General features: G+C 40.7%; 1 protein-coding gene across 2 annotated transcripts in view; it reads right to left on the bottom strand.

Moving 5' to 3' along the window:
- LOC144818437 (guanine nucleotide-binding protein G(q) subunit alpha) overlaps positions 1-13,806 on the bottom strand; it is a 479,737-nt gene that overhangs the window by 243,117 nt on the left and 222,814 nt on the right. For both annotated transcript variants that reach the window (XM_078675857.1, XM_078675858.1), the window contains exon 2: positions 6,950-7,134. In XM_078675857.1, the coding sequence (XP_078531983.1) occupies positions 6,950-7,134 (185 nt within the window). The remainder of the gene's footprint in view (positions 1-6,949; positions 7,135-13,806) is intronic.

Raw genomic sequence — 13,806 nt, 5'->3', positions numbered from 1 at the left:
ACTTAACAATGGTGAACTGCTGGCCATGCTGGGAAGGTAAGCAGTTTTCAATTTTAGACTTGTTCTCTGCATATTACTAGGCAGATTTCCATGCAACTCTTTTGCCTCTCAGGTACAAATATCAGGGTAGCAATTGCTTTTAACACTTATCTTAACATAGCAGGCTGCACAAGTGATGATCCACAAAACTTCAACGTTGTGTGTTTATTGATGGCAATTGTATAAATTCTTGGGGAGGTGGAGTCAGACTGGCACTATGATGGCAAACATACTGTCGAGCTCCTGTCAACTGTTTCCCTTCAAGACTACCGGGTTGCGATTAGAGGTGAGAACCTGCATTTGAAGGGCAGGTAAGCGAAGTGAAAGAGGGGTCTGTAGACTCCTCTTCAGTGCACGGACAACTTCCAATATATGGTGTGTGGAGCATTGTGAGAAGAGAGGCAGCTGATTTGATGGCTAGAAATCCCCTTTTCAGTTCCAGATTGCAAATTATGAGAAGTGAAGAGGCTGATCATCTATGACCTACAAGGTGAACAGACAGCGGGACTGAATGCCTATCGACTGCCAACAAAGAGCCCAAAAGTAGGAACATCCAGCACGGGTAGAGTCATGGTGACGTAGGGTTTTCCAACGACAATAGAGTTGGAGTCTTCAGTACAGCAATGCAGTAGAAGGAAGTAACATTAAATGCTCAGCGCATCATTTTACTCCCTGTTCTGAGCCCTGAGACTTTGAATTAAAATGGCATTACTGGAGGATGAAAGCTAACTCTACAAGCTGAAAATACAGGCTATGCTCTTCATATTTGCTTAGGACGAAGATACTTTGCTGCTTTCTCCTGAGTGATGATGATTGGCTTTCCCCAGTAAAATCCTTTCAGAAGATTTAAAGTTACTGCAACATTTATTAAGATGCTTGCCCATTGAGAACTTTGGGTGATATGGTAGAACATTTCCTCCATTTGGTGACTATGGTCGTTAAGGGATTAATGGAGTATAAAGCATTTTAGGAATGCCTTCTCTTCCTTCCCAGCATCCAACTTTTGCCTCTACTAATTTTTAATCCTGGTCAAAAGTTTGTGAATATTTTGTTTTGTGATTCTTTATGGAGCATGGATCTAGAAAAGTGTTGTTTGCAATTATATATTGTTATGGTAACTGCTAATCAGCGGTTTCACTTTTGTTTTCATCGTGATTCTATATACTGCATGTGCCACTTACTTGCTTCTAATAAACAAAATTAATGAAAGCACACATTGGATCTACACAATTTTAGCACAGACAAGATGCTAATGTTCAACAGAGAGCTAGCCACTTGAAGCGTTTAGTCTTGCTTAAAAGCATACAATCATTGATTGCCATAACTTCATTTACTAATTACAAAGTAAGGGGGATGCGTTATTATCTAATAAAAAAACGAAATAAGAACTTACTGTTATTTGTGATCAATGAATACATGACAATAAGGAGTTTCTTTTCAGATTCTGCAGCCAGGAGCAGCATCTTCTCCCAAGATAGGGTCAGAAGTTTGCAGATGGCTTTCTAAACCTGATGATACAAGTTTTTTCTGTACCCAAGCAATCTTAGAAAAACATAGCTGGAAGGAAAATCCTTCCCAACCAACTTCAAAAATGTCAAGCATGTTGGACCTAGTTCATGTATCACCAGATCAAACTAACTTTCAGGGAATCCGTGTTTGCTAGGACTCCTTCAGTGAAAAGTCTATGGGGTATCATTTAACTGATCCAATTAGAGCAGCACCTTATTTTTTGGATGTCATTACGTTGAGGGTAGTCCTTTCAGATACAGAAGGTGAAATTATCATAATTGAGGCATCTAGGCAAGAGCAATTTGTGAATACTTTGAGAAGCGGAAATGACAAAAACAGAAATCCTGTTCAATTTTGTCTGCACATGGCTGAGCAGCACCAACATTGTTTAATCCACAATTAATGTTGTATCCATCAAGCTAAATAAGAAGAACACATTTATTCAGAGGCTTGATTGTCAATGCTGGGTAACATTTGATTAGTCACACAAAGTACAATACACAGGCCAGTTGAGAAATTGAAACATAGTAGTATCAAAAAATGGCAAAGAAAAAACTCATTTGGCGTTAATGGCAAAGTCCACTAATCCATGAAAATAGAAGTTCAGCATATTTGCACAGGTTCTGCAGCTATCTGCCTGAAATTATACTTATGCAGGCTTAAGGTGATAAAGTCGGAGAGTTCTCAGTGTATTGAAAGTTGAAGTCAAAGAGGAAAAAACAGCTGACTCGGCTACTCAATCTTGGATTAAATACGAAGATATCTCTTTTCCAGCCAGTATCTTTAAATCACTGGACTCGATAATACTGGTACCTCTTTTGCCGAGGAATGATTTACCATTTATTAAGGCAAGCTTTGGTTGAAGTAACATTGATAAAATCCAGTCTGGATGCATGCACTCCTAGTAGTTTTACACCAATTTCAATAGCTCATGGAGAAGGATGCAACAAATTGCATCACTGATTTAGTAGAGACCTCTTGGTTTTAGGACAGAGGAGGGCTAGATGCTTCCTTTGGATTTATTTTGGGATCCGGAATCGCCCCGGATGGAGTCTGCTGGCTCCATTGTACTATTCTGCATTAAAGGAGGAGGCTCGGATTTGGTGGTTAGATTTTGGACGGTCTATAAAGACTGCATTTCCTAGAAACTGGCTATTCCTGTAGAAATTCAACTCTGGAAAGGTAACTAGATCACGCTTGTTCCACTGGTTCACTTGGAGTAAAAGCCCAAGAGAGCTGCTGATGCAGCATGTGGAAGCCATGTCTAGGTTCCACCATATGCAGTGGACTAGATCATTTGGTGGGTGCCACAGGGAGGCTGGAGTTTTTCACATGTACTTTTGCCCCAGGCGCCATGGTTCATCTCAATGATAGCAAAATACAGAACCCATTGATTTCCCTTTGCTTCAAGTTCCACCCACATTCATGGACCTTGAATCATTACAATAGGACCAGCTACAAGGCAAGTGAAACTACCTCTACTACCTTCATCTCTGTTGCAAGGGAATGTCCAATGGGTCCTACAATTGCATGCCTGAGTTCAAAGGTGTTAGGCAAGTTTACGAAGAGACCATCATCCTTTGTCTCACATGCTTTCCTAATTGTACCCTAGTCCATTGGAATCAGCAGCACCCAGTGACTGTTCTTGGAGTTTAACAACTCCAGCACTTCATTTTCTCTGCTGAAATGGCACCCTTCGTTCCTACCTCATGAACTACCAGAGTCCAAAACCTCAACCAGCAATCACTCTTCTATTAGAACATTGCTGCCCTGTTTGCCTGACCAAGCTGCTCCTCTCACCTATTAGAGTCTTTCATGGAATCAGCCACTCTGCTGGTGCCTTCAATCAGTACAACGTTCCTGAGATCTAACCAGATTATATCAGGGGCATACCCTTTCAAAGGATTTTTGGCGCCAAGGACCCTACAACCATGGTTGAACAATGGAGAAGGAGAAGTTCACTTCAGCAGAGGGAAGCCGTATCGGAGGCCCTGTGGGGGGACTTGTATAGAGTTTACTGTATAGTTACTTACCTGTGATTTCCAGCACACAAGGACAAATACTATTTGGTTGTGCCATACTTTCTTTCCAAATCTGATTTGCCTTCTACACCTTGTTCGGGTCTTTTGTCTACTGGTGTAAACAATGCCAGGTTGCTTATTTTCCTCCAGGTGGCAGCTGGTTCATTTGGCCCAGAGTAGTCCATCCCTTTGTAGGACATCAGGTTTGGGAACAAGGCACATTCTTTTCGAGCACCCAACATCCGCGTGAGGAATTATGCCTAATGTTCCCCATAAACACTAATCGTTCTGCTACTTTCTGGCGTTTCTTTGAAGCCATTTTGTTCCAACCAAAAATGTTTTTATGTGTCTGTGGCGAAAGGTTCTCGGTGATGACAGTTACATTAAAGCGGATTGTGGATGGAGTGCTCTTAATATTCTTTGAAATTTCCATGAATTTTAACCTGGTCTCTTAGGTTAACCATTTACATCCTTCCTCTAGAAAGTAGCCCTAGAAGAGGCTGGGCTTTCTAAGGTATCTTTATGAGGTTGGCGTGGCAGAGACTATGGTTTGCCCTTGACAGTGGCCGCAAACTTGGATTTTATTGCTACAAGAGCCACTATAGGGTTCACGGAGTCATACAATGGAAAGCCACTGCAAAGAGCAGAAGTGACAACGAATGCTCTTGAAGGGAACTGCTAATTTCACCCTCTATGCATGAATTATCATCATGAGAGGATAGATGTGTAGAAACACATGGTCATGTCAAATGAAAAAACAGTTTGGGCTGATTCTGCCTCCTTCACACACAAATATACCTAATGCAGACATGGAGTAGATATTAAATATTGTAAAAATAGCTTATTAAAGAAGAAAACACTATAAAAGTAAGTCAAAGCCAAACTTGTATGAATATAATTCTGGTAGTAGACACATGATCACTTCTCGATTTGCAAGATTTGAAATTATTCAGGAAATTCTTTGTTGCCACGCTTGACGAAAGTTTGCTGCTAAGCCATGTGCATAGGCATAAATGTAAAGGCACATGTATACAGGGTAGGCCGATACAGGTAAACAGAAGAGAAAACTCCTAGGAGCCCCAGTACCACACACAACTACAAACAATGTGTATTGCCAAACTTGCACACAAAGCAACTCATAAAAATGACAGACCATATCACTCAAGCACAACACCAAGCATACAGTGGTACAACAATGCATTGGATGTGCTACAAAGCAGCAGCAAAAGGGTCAGTCTTATGCAGCATTTTCTGCATATCTAGTAACAACAGTTATTTCAGTCTCACAGTCGCAAATTTACTGAATTAGTTTGGATACACTAAGCACAACAAAACTACAGGAAATGTAGTACTGCTGTAGTGACACCTAAAAGTAGGCCACACAAAACAGACTGGTAGTAGGTAATTCATTTCTTGACCATTGTCTTTCTCATAAACACACACTTTTTTCTACAGTGTAAAAATAGAAACCTCTGAGATATCCACCTGCCTATAAAAAGGACACAAGTTTCGCTCTGTCTGCACCAGCAGCAATCGCTTTGAGAGAACCATTTAGAAAATCAACTTCTGATGCTTTTTGTTGTGTCCTGAACCTTACTCATTTGTGCTCATGGACCGACGTTGAAAAGTAGAACTACACAAAGCAAACAACACAATGTTAATAATGGCTGAATTACTTCTGGGTGATCTTCATTAATTATTTTTCCTTTTCGATCCTTACTACAGTGAGGACCAGTCTATTCAAGATGGAAATCTCCACAAAGGAAACTCCAAGTCCAAACCCTCCTGATGTTACGCTACAGTCAAGAGTGTGCCATACCTTGAAGTGAAGACCAAAAAACGGGTTCACAAAGGGTATGGGTGAAACATCAAGGTTTTCTTTACTATATAATTCTTTTCAGATGGTGTCTGTGTTGAGGGTGAGAATTCTACTCACTGAGATAAGAAAGAAGATGTAATACAGGATTCCGCATGTCCTGTTCGCTATATATCTAGGCCCAGAACGCGGTTTACAGTGCTTAATTTGTAAATTAATAAGTGCCAGGGCCCAAGATATTTCTCAGGATCCCATTGCAGGTTCCATCATCTACGGTCTATGACTACACACGATAAGACCGAAACGTTGACACTCTCAACCCATTTTCATCCATATTTGTATACAGGAGCTGTTCATTGTATTACAATTATATTTTCCTTTTTACTAAGTGCAAGAAATGGGTTTTTACAAAAGTGTTCTTGAGAACAGATGTGTAAAAATAAGTGTTCCTCTCAGTCACTTTTTTATATGTAAAACGCTTTTTTGTACCCTCTTATGCTCTATTTATATAAATTTGTATTAAAAAAAGCATACACCGTCTTTTGCCCCTTCCTTTTGTCTCTTCTTCTGATAAGTTCATTTGGAATGGTTATAATTTATTTCAGTAATTTATTTACAAGAGGCCAATAACAAGGGCTCTTATAAGTTGTTGTGTACTACTGAATAACTTTGCGCATGAAAAAAATCCCTTGGGGGCACCATTACCCTATGCTAGTTCCCCATCACCCAAGCCTCCAAGGGGGTTACCCATTTTCCCTAATAGAGGATATAATCAGGTGGCTAAAACAATGAGCAAATATGAAGGCAAAGGCTAAAGCTTACTGATCCATGTTGACAGGCATGAATTTGTAACTATTTTAAAAGTATCTTTGGTCAACAAACACGATTATTCATATCAATATGTGCCCCATCAGTAAAAGAATGACAGTTCTGTTAAAAGTGGTTTCTCAAAATTAACAGCACATCTTACTAATTCCCTTCAATAGACAGGACAGATGTCATTCCACAAATTCATACAAATAACCATGCAAGCAACATGTTCTGTTGCCGTCAAATGCACGCGGAGTGTTGATGTGAAGCATAGCTGGACTAAAAACATTACTGTATGTGATTGGAGCTCATTTTGTTCAGTCGACGATATGCTCACACAGTAACATATGATAAAATCAAGAAAAAAGTACTCACTCCAACAATCAAGTAATCTTGAACAAATCTCAATGTGTTTTTCCAATTTAAGATTTTTAGCACAAAGAGAGAGGACTAGTGTCTGAGAATGCCTAGGAACAAAGCCATGCTCTTCCCTTTGAGGAAACGATCAAATTTGAAAACCAATTACCCTCCAGTGATCGCAGAAAGACTAGTTTATATGTGCAACTCACAATTCCCAAAAACAATCATTTAATCATTTAGAATCAAAGGTAAAAGTTCCAGAATCATGATCACCGCCAACCTGAAACATACAACAACCATAAGAAAAGAAATGTAACTGAAATGGAACATAAATTAAACAGTCAACAACATGAGCCACTGATCACAACAAAGTCCTCGGTGTGGGGTCACTCACCTTGTTGTGTTCATACTTGTAGGGGATTTTGAGTGTTTCGGCTGCACGGATCATGGCCTGCATAGCTGTGAAGATGTTCTGGTACACCAGTTTAGTGAAGCCTCGCTTGTCTTCGTCAGAGTATCCCGATCCATGGATGATCCTCATCTGTTTGATGAATGTGCTTTTGCCGCTCTCACCCGTACCTACCAAAGAGCAAAGACAAAGAGACCTGGTCAGTCGAGTGCTGTGTTAGCAAATAAAGAACTCCATGGTTAGAGCAGATATTCCACCCTGGCTTTTAAGCTGCTGGCAGCACCATTATGCAGCCTACTTGGAAAGACTGGTTTGATCGCAGTTTGCTGTTCCTTTAATCTTGAACATGCATTGCTGAGACAAAATCAACACACATTGCCCCTTATTCGGACAAGTTTTTTTTTCAGTATTGTTCTAAGTTGCGCTTTTATATTGCCACATGCTGCAACAAATGCATGACAGGTGCTCATTGGTTGATGGCCTGGCCAATGAGGATGAAGGGGATAAGGATACACTGGCTATTCAAGCGTCAATGAGAAAAATATGTTATGGTCCCTGCAGAAGCTTTCCATGGTGCTCTATTGAGCGTACGGTTGGTTGGAATGTCTTCCTATGCATTGGGCTGTGTAACATAATGCCTTTGCCTATCCACATTCTTAACTGAGAAAAACAAACCGTAAATAGCACACTGCTGTCTTTACACACTTTGGCACTTTGACATAGCTGTGGAACAATCCATTTTGACAACTAGCCCCTGAGTAGTAAGACAAAATTAACAAGATTTACATTTTGACAGATAACATATATGGGACAGATTATAAAAAAAGAAGGCTGGGATAACAACAAAAAAAGACGGCCTATAATATTTCTAAAAACTAACTGGGTAGGGGGTCAGCCGACACGCCTCAGTACGGAAGACAAGTGTTCATAAACGGGACTAAGATTTGGTTCTCAGTAAAAACACCAGCTCTCTTTCAGACAGTTTAGTAATAAAGCACAATTGCATGCCAGCACTTTTATAATTAACCTGAGGTGCTAGACAGTATTTCCACCCAAGAGTATTATGCAGGGCATATATTAATATCTGAACCCCTACAACAACAATCTAAATATTGAAATATCAATTTTGAAGTAGATAATCCTGAATTCCCTATGAACTTTAACAAATGACAAGCAAGAGATGGGTCTAATGGCTAAATTACATGTTTTGAAATCAGGTTAGGTTATGGGGCTTTAATCCTGGCTTTGCTGCTTGACCAAAACAATTGTGTGCTTGTAGTCCCTTTATCTGCCTTTGCCTCGAAATACAAGTTCGCAGCCATACCACCCTGGGTCTGTGATCAGGATTCAACAGGACACACAACTCTCTCCCGCCCTCCCTACCTCACACTTATGCACTTGCTTCACAAAACCTCACACATGCCACTGTTACTTGGCACTATATCACAACTAAACCCTAAATATACAAAATAATCTAGAAACAAGCTCGGTCCTTGCAGTTCACTCTTCCTCTCCAGGCCGGTTGCAACGAATTGGTCGTAATGTTCCGCTGGAACATCAAAGGTCGGATGCTGTCCTATACATGTGTTTATATCCAGCTCAAATTAAGTTAATTTTAAAAAATGTCACAAATGTAGTTATAAATAACTTCCACAAAATCAAAAATAAAAGAATTGCCAAACAATCTGAAATTGACCCATGTAAAATGGGAAGACCTAACTGGATGTACTCCTGACTAATGGTGGAACAACAGGAAGTATTCTTCCCATTTTACTCTTTGTGACAAAGTGTGCCCCCCAGTTATTTACAGTATGCAGGCCGTTGTATTGTAAAAAGTAGCACATTATAAGCTAATCGCATTTCAGAATTGTGCGAGTGCTCCTCATTCTTACAATCGTGCAAACCCTTTGCAACATGGCTTGAAGAAATAAATGAATAAAAGCACTATGGCATAGCCAGAATTGACCACGTCATAGAGCTTTTTTTTTTTTACCTTAAAGCTATGTTACACAGCAGCCCATGCTGCTATGCAACATGTGTAAAAATAATTGCAGGGGAATTTAGGGGGAGGGGGGCAGGCAACACAGGGTGGGGAAATACAAAGAAGAGCAGTAGAGGGCAGGTGGGTGAAACAGAGGGGTGGGTTAGAAACAAAGGAAAGTGGGAAGAGAGTGGGGTTTAGAAACAAAGTTACAAAGTGCGTTAGAAACAGGAGAGCAGGTGGGGAAATGGGTTAATAACAACGGTGGGAAGTGTGGGGCAGAGAGAGGAACTGCAGGCACATGCACCTTAAGAATGCAGGTGGAAAATATATATATTTTTTTTAAGTACTTGCAGACAGTGGAAGGACACTGGCCACAGGTGGCAGTACTAGGTCCATGCTCCACAGCATAGACGAAGACTCCAAATCCCAGGAGGAAGCCAGAGGCCAGGAAAAGCCACTGACCAATAGGAAGCAAGGAAACAAGGGTGACATGGGAGCCAACCAATGATAAGTAAAGGTAAGTATTGAGCGAGCTATAAGCCGTTTATAAGATTTTTTTTCATTACATGAGAATTTCGTAAGCACAGAGCAAGCGCAAGCCAGACGAAAATTTAAAAAAAATTGAAATATAAAATGGCCTTTTAGCTCACCCATTACTAATCATTCATTGGCAACATTATCACTCTTCTTTGCTGCTTTCTAATTCGGTAGTATGGAACAGTCCAAGATCCACACAAAGAACAGGAAGTGATGCAGGAAATGACCCAAGTACTGACTGGTTAAAGTTGATTAGTGTCCGTCTGCCACTCTGGCTGTGATTGAGGTATAATTTTTTTTAAATTACATTTTTATATAGCGCAAACGTGAAGGTATTTGAGCACTTTATAGGAGCGTCCGTTACAATTAATTACAAAGCCTGCATTCATTTTTTGGGTTTTGGTTTAATAAGAGGGCCATCATGCACAGTATTTGCATGAGTCCAGTTAGCACTGTTCTTACTGAGAGGCACAATCCTTGTGCATACTTTTACTTTAATTTGCACGACTGCGACTCTTTTCTGTGAAACTAACAGTCTTTTCTGAAAATGTAAGTGTTCCTCAGCGGCTGCATGCGTGTGTTGAGAGGCCTTTGCGAACTGCCCAAAGAGCGTTGATGGGAGTCTGGGTCCCTACAGCACTACAGGAGAGCATATGAAATCATACTTCTTGAAAAAAGCTTTGATGCCTTATCAGGGGTTCCAAGTGCTATATAACTGCAAACCCCTCCCTCTTCTATACCTCCACTATCCTTTTCAACCCATATAATAGACTCACATGCCCACCGCTCAAATTAATTTCATAATTCCCTTTACTAATTCACCACTAATCCTTTTTGGCTTCCGGAGTAGTGTGCTACTCGTCGAAAAACACTCGATTGCCTCCTCAGAGGTAGTAAGAGCTATATAAAATGCAATTCCAATTCCTCCTTGAAGGCAGAGTTGGAGCATCCCTTTCTCCCGCATTCACAGCCGGGTGTTAATGATGATCAGCCTCCAGTGACTTGAGACTGCGTCAGTTTTAAGGGGTACAAGTGTACACCTTAGCTGTTCAGTAGCTTTCTACATCGTAACATGGTATTTTATTCCAGCTACATCAAAATGATAAATGAATACAACCCCCATAATTCATCAAATAGTTCCTGGTGAGGTATGCAAAGACTACAGCTCCTAGAATGTATGGTATTGTTAAATCAAAATCAAGGGCTTCAATTGTGTTATCTGCCCTGTGTTACCTAAGACACATAGGGGCTGATTACGATGTAGGGTGGATCGTCCCAGCTCGCATGGTGGTGGCAATCCGCCCTACATTTCCCTCCGCCCGCCACCCAATTCCCCCGCCATATTAGTATGGCGGGGGGACCCAGGCGGACAAAAAGATTGTCCGCCGGTTTTCCGCAGGTCGACCAGTCAACTGGGCGGAAAAGGGGCTAGATTTGGTGGCGGTGTCTGCTAGACACCGCCATCCATATTAGCGTGGGTGCGGGACGCAGCCTTTTTGCGGCGGCATCAAGGCATGCGGATTTTGCTGTTGGGGGCGGGCCCCCAGGTTATTGGTGGTAGTCGGGGTGAACATGGGGGCTACCATATGGACAAGGTGGCAGGCACCGCGCGGTGCCTGTCACCTTGTGCATGACAATGCTCACAATGCTGGGAATAGAGGATGCCACCTTTACAGTGGCATCCTATTTGCAGGTGCGGGACCGCCGCACCATTGACGGCCGGGTCCCAGCACCGCTAGTGCTAATCTGTCCCCTGGTCTTGTTAAATGCACTGCATTTAAGCTAATCACTTTGAGGAAGTGCCCAAGTCCCAGAATGCACTGGGCTGTTCAATGAAAAATCGGGACTAACCACGATAATGTGGGATTTAAAAGTGTGCACCTTTATTTCGAGCCAACACCAGTGTTTAGAAACAAAATATACTCTCATTGGGTTATTCATGTCTTTTATGCATTGTTAAGTGGCTTTTCAAGCCTTATGAAAAAGATACTTTGTGATTGGCAGCTCTTACGTCAATATTTACTCACGACAGACACTGATTCACAGAATAAGGATGGGAGGACATTTACTGTCAGAGATGGAAGTTAACAATAAAGAAAGTAAGCCAGGTGAGTCACATTTTTGATTGTCTAAAGCATGGCAAATGGGTATGAAAATGAACCTCTAAGTAGCCATTAAGAAGGTAAGAACATATTATATTATCTTACATGATTTTCGAGGTCTCCCGACATTATCTAAACCACAGACTCGTCTTCTTCATACTGCTTTGGCTACGGCCAAAATCTGTATATTGCGTCATTGGAAGTCCTCTTTATCTCCTTCTCAAGAAGAATGGCTGGTGGCTATGGTACAAACGGCCTCTTATGAACGTGTAATTTATAATTTGCAAGATCAGGCTACTGTTTTTCTTCAAACATGGTCCCCATTCCTGGAAGCCACGGTGGTTGGTGACCCTGTCTCCACTCCTTCCTCTCCAACGTCTGTTATCCCTTCTTAATTATTTTTATTTTGTATTTGTGTACTCTTCCTGAGATTTTTTCTGCTCATTAATGCTTTTCATGTGCCTCGGCCTCATCGCATTTTCTCCTTTCCCTTGTTACTCTGGGGTTTTTTTCTTTTCTTTTCTTCTTTTTCTTTCTTTCTTTTCTTTTCACTTTTCCTTTCATTCTTTCGCTATCTTCTTCTCTAATATCCTTTACTTCATCATTTACAGAATATTTGCTATTTCTACCTCCCCACTTCCATTATATCCTATGTATAATCATATTATTTTCATACCTTTATTATGATTCATTTATCAATATCTTATTTTATTATCCATTTACAAATATACGTATTTCTGTATTTTCATCTAAAACTTAATAAAAAATTTCAACACAAAAAAAGAAGGTAAGAACACACAGAAACTGCCCCGTAAAGAGTGGAGAAATGAAGTCAAGGCTTGTGGGCGTTTGTTTTAATATTTTGAACTTATCCACTTACTAAGTGGCACACTTAAGAGGCAGGAACTATGAAAATGTGTGCTTTAGAGTACCAAAAATATTTTTGCGTTTAGCAAATTTTTATTCTTTATATTTTTTTGCAGTTTTATATAGCGCAAACTCGACTAGAAGTTATTGGGGAGCTTTACATGAGCACCAGTTACATTACACAAGTACACATTCATTTTGGTTTTATAGGCACGGAGAGATCAATTGATTCACCCGGAATCACAGGATGTTGATCCGATGCAGAGATTTGAACCCTGTTCCCCAGTTTCAAAATCCACAGCTCTGGCCGGTACGCCACATCCTCTCCCCTTGACATTTAAAATATTGGTAGGGATCCGGATGCTTTCTCACAAAGTTTCACAAAAACCAAGACAAAACAAAGCAAGCACTGAAAAATTCAAGAGGCTGTCAGACAGTGTCAGACATATTGCCTTTGCCAATGCTAGTTTTAAAATAAACTGATGAATTCAACAGTTACTCTTCCCTGGGCTTGCCGATGCTGCACCGCACGGGTAAAAGGCGCTGGCCAAGCCAATAGATCCCAAAGGCGACACCTGACTGAGAATTCTGTATTCATGTAAAGCGTTTCTGTTCTTAGCAGCTAACTAAAATAAATACAAATAGGTATGAAAGCCTGGTGGAAGTGCTGGGAAGTGTGAAATGATCAAGTGCAGGGAGAGAAGACCTTACCTGAAGTGGCACAAGCAGACAAACGGATAGGCGTGAGATTGTATAGGAGAGATATAGCGGTGTTTAGACTGCTACACCAGGTTTACTTTATAAATGTCCAGTTATGTATGCATACTTTCTGTTTTATGAAGTCCGTTAGGTAGAGTCCCTGTGTTTGGGCATGCTTAATCAACAAGCCACACTGTCACTGATTTTAAGATGATTAAAGCATAGTTGCTCGACAAGGGGACAAGTAGTTAAACAGTGGAAACAATTTCCTGAAATAAAATTGTAGAAAAATAGCGAGTGTACATGGTACAATCTAAAATCAGCCACAGTCAGAAAACAGGAAAAATACAAGGCAAAAGGAAAACATGAACCCAATGCCTAAACAAACTAAAACATAAAGAAAGAAACTTTCAAATAACTTAGGAGAAAAGAGGACACATTGAATAGACAGCAAGCAGAAGTTAGATTAAAAAAAAGTGCTCAGAGCACAGGGAAAAGAAACGAGAGAGGGATGTAAAAGGTTGACAACCAGAAGAAAAGTCAAAGTGAATAGGCTAGGCAATTTTATGGCAAAGAACAATCAGGATGTAATGTAGATCTAAACATCTCGCAAACTCTCAACCTGTCAGAAAAAGCATTCTGTGTGGCCCTGT

The sequence above is a fragment of the Lissotriton helveticus genome, chromosome 2_1 (assembly GCF_964261635.1).
Source record: "Lissotriton helveticus chromosome 2_1, aLisHel1.1, whole genome shotgun sequence".
In the NCBI taxonomy this organism is placed as follows: Eukaryota; Metazoa; Chordata; class Amphibia; order Caudata; family Salamandridae; genus Lissotriton; species Lissotriton helveticus.
The sequence above is the reverse complement of the archived record's forward strand: the minus strand, read 5'-3'. Positions and strand labels throughout refer to the sequence as shown.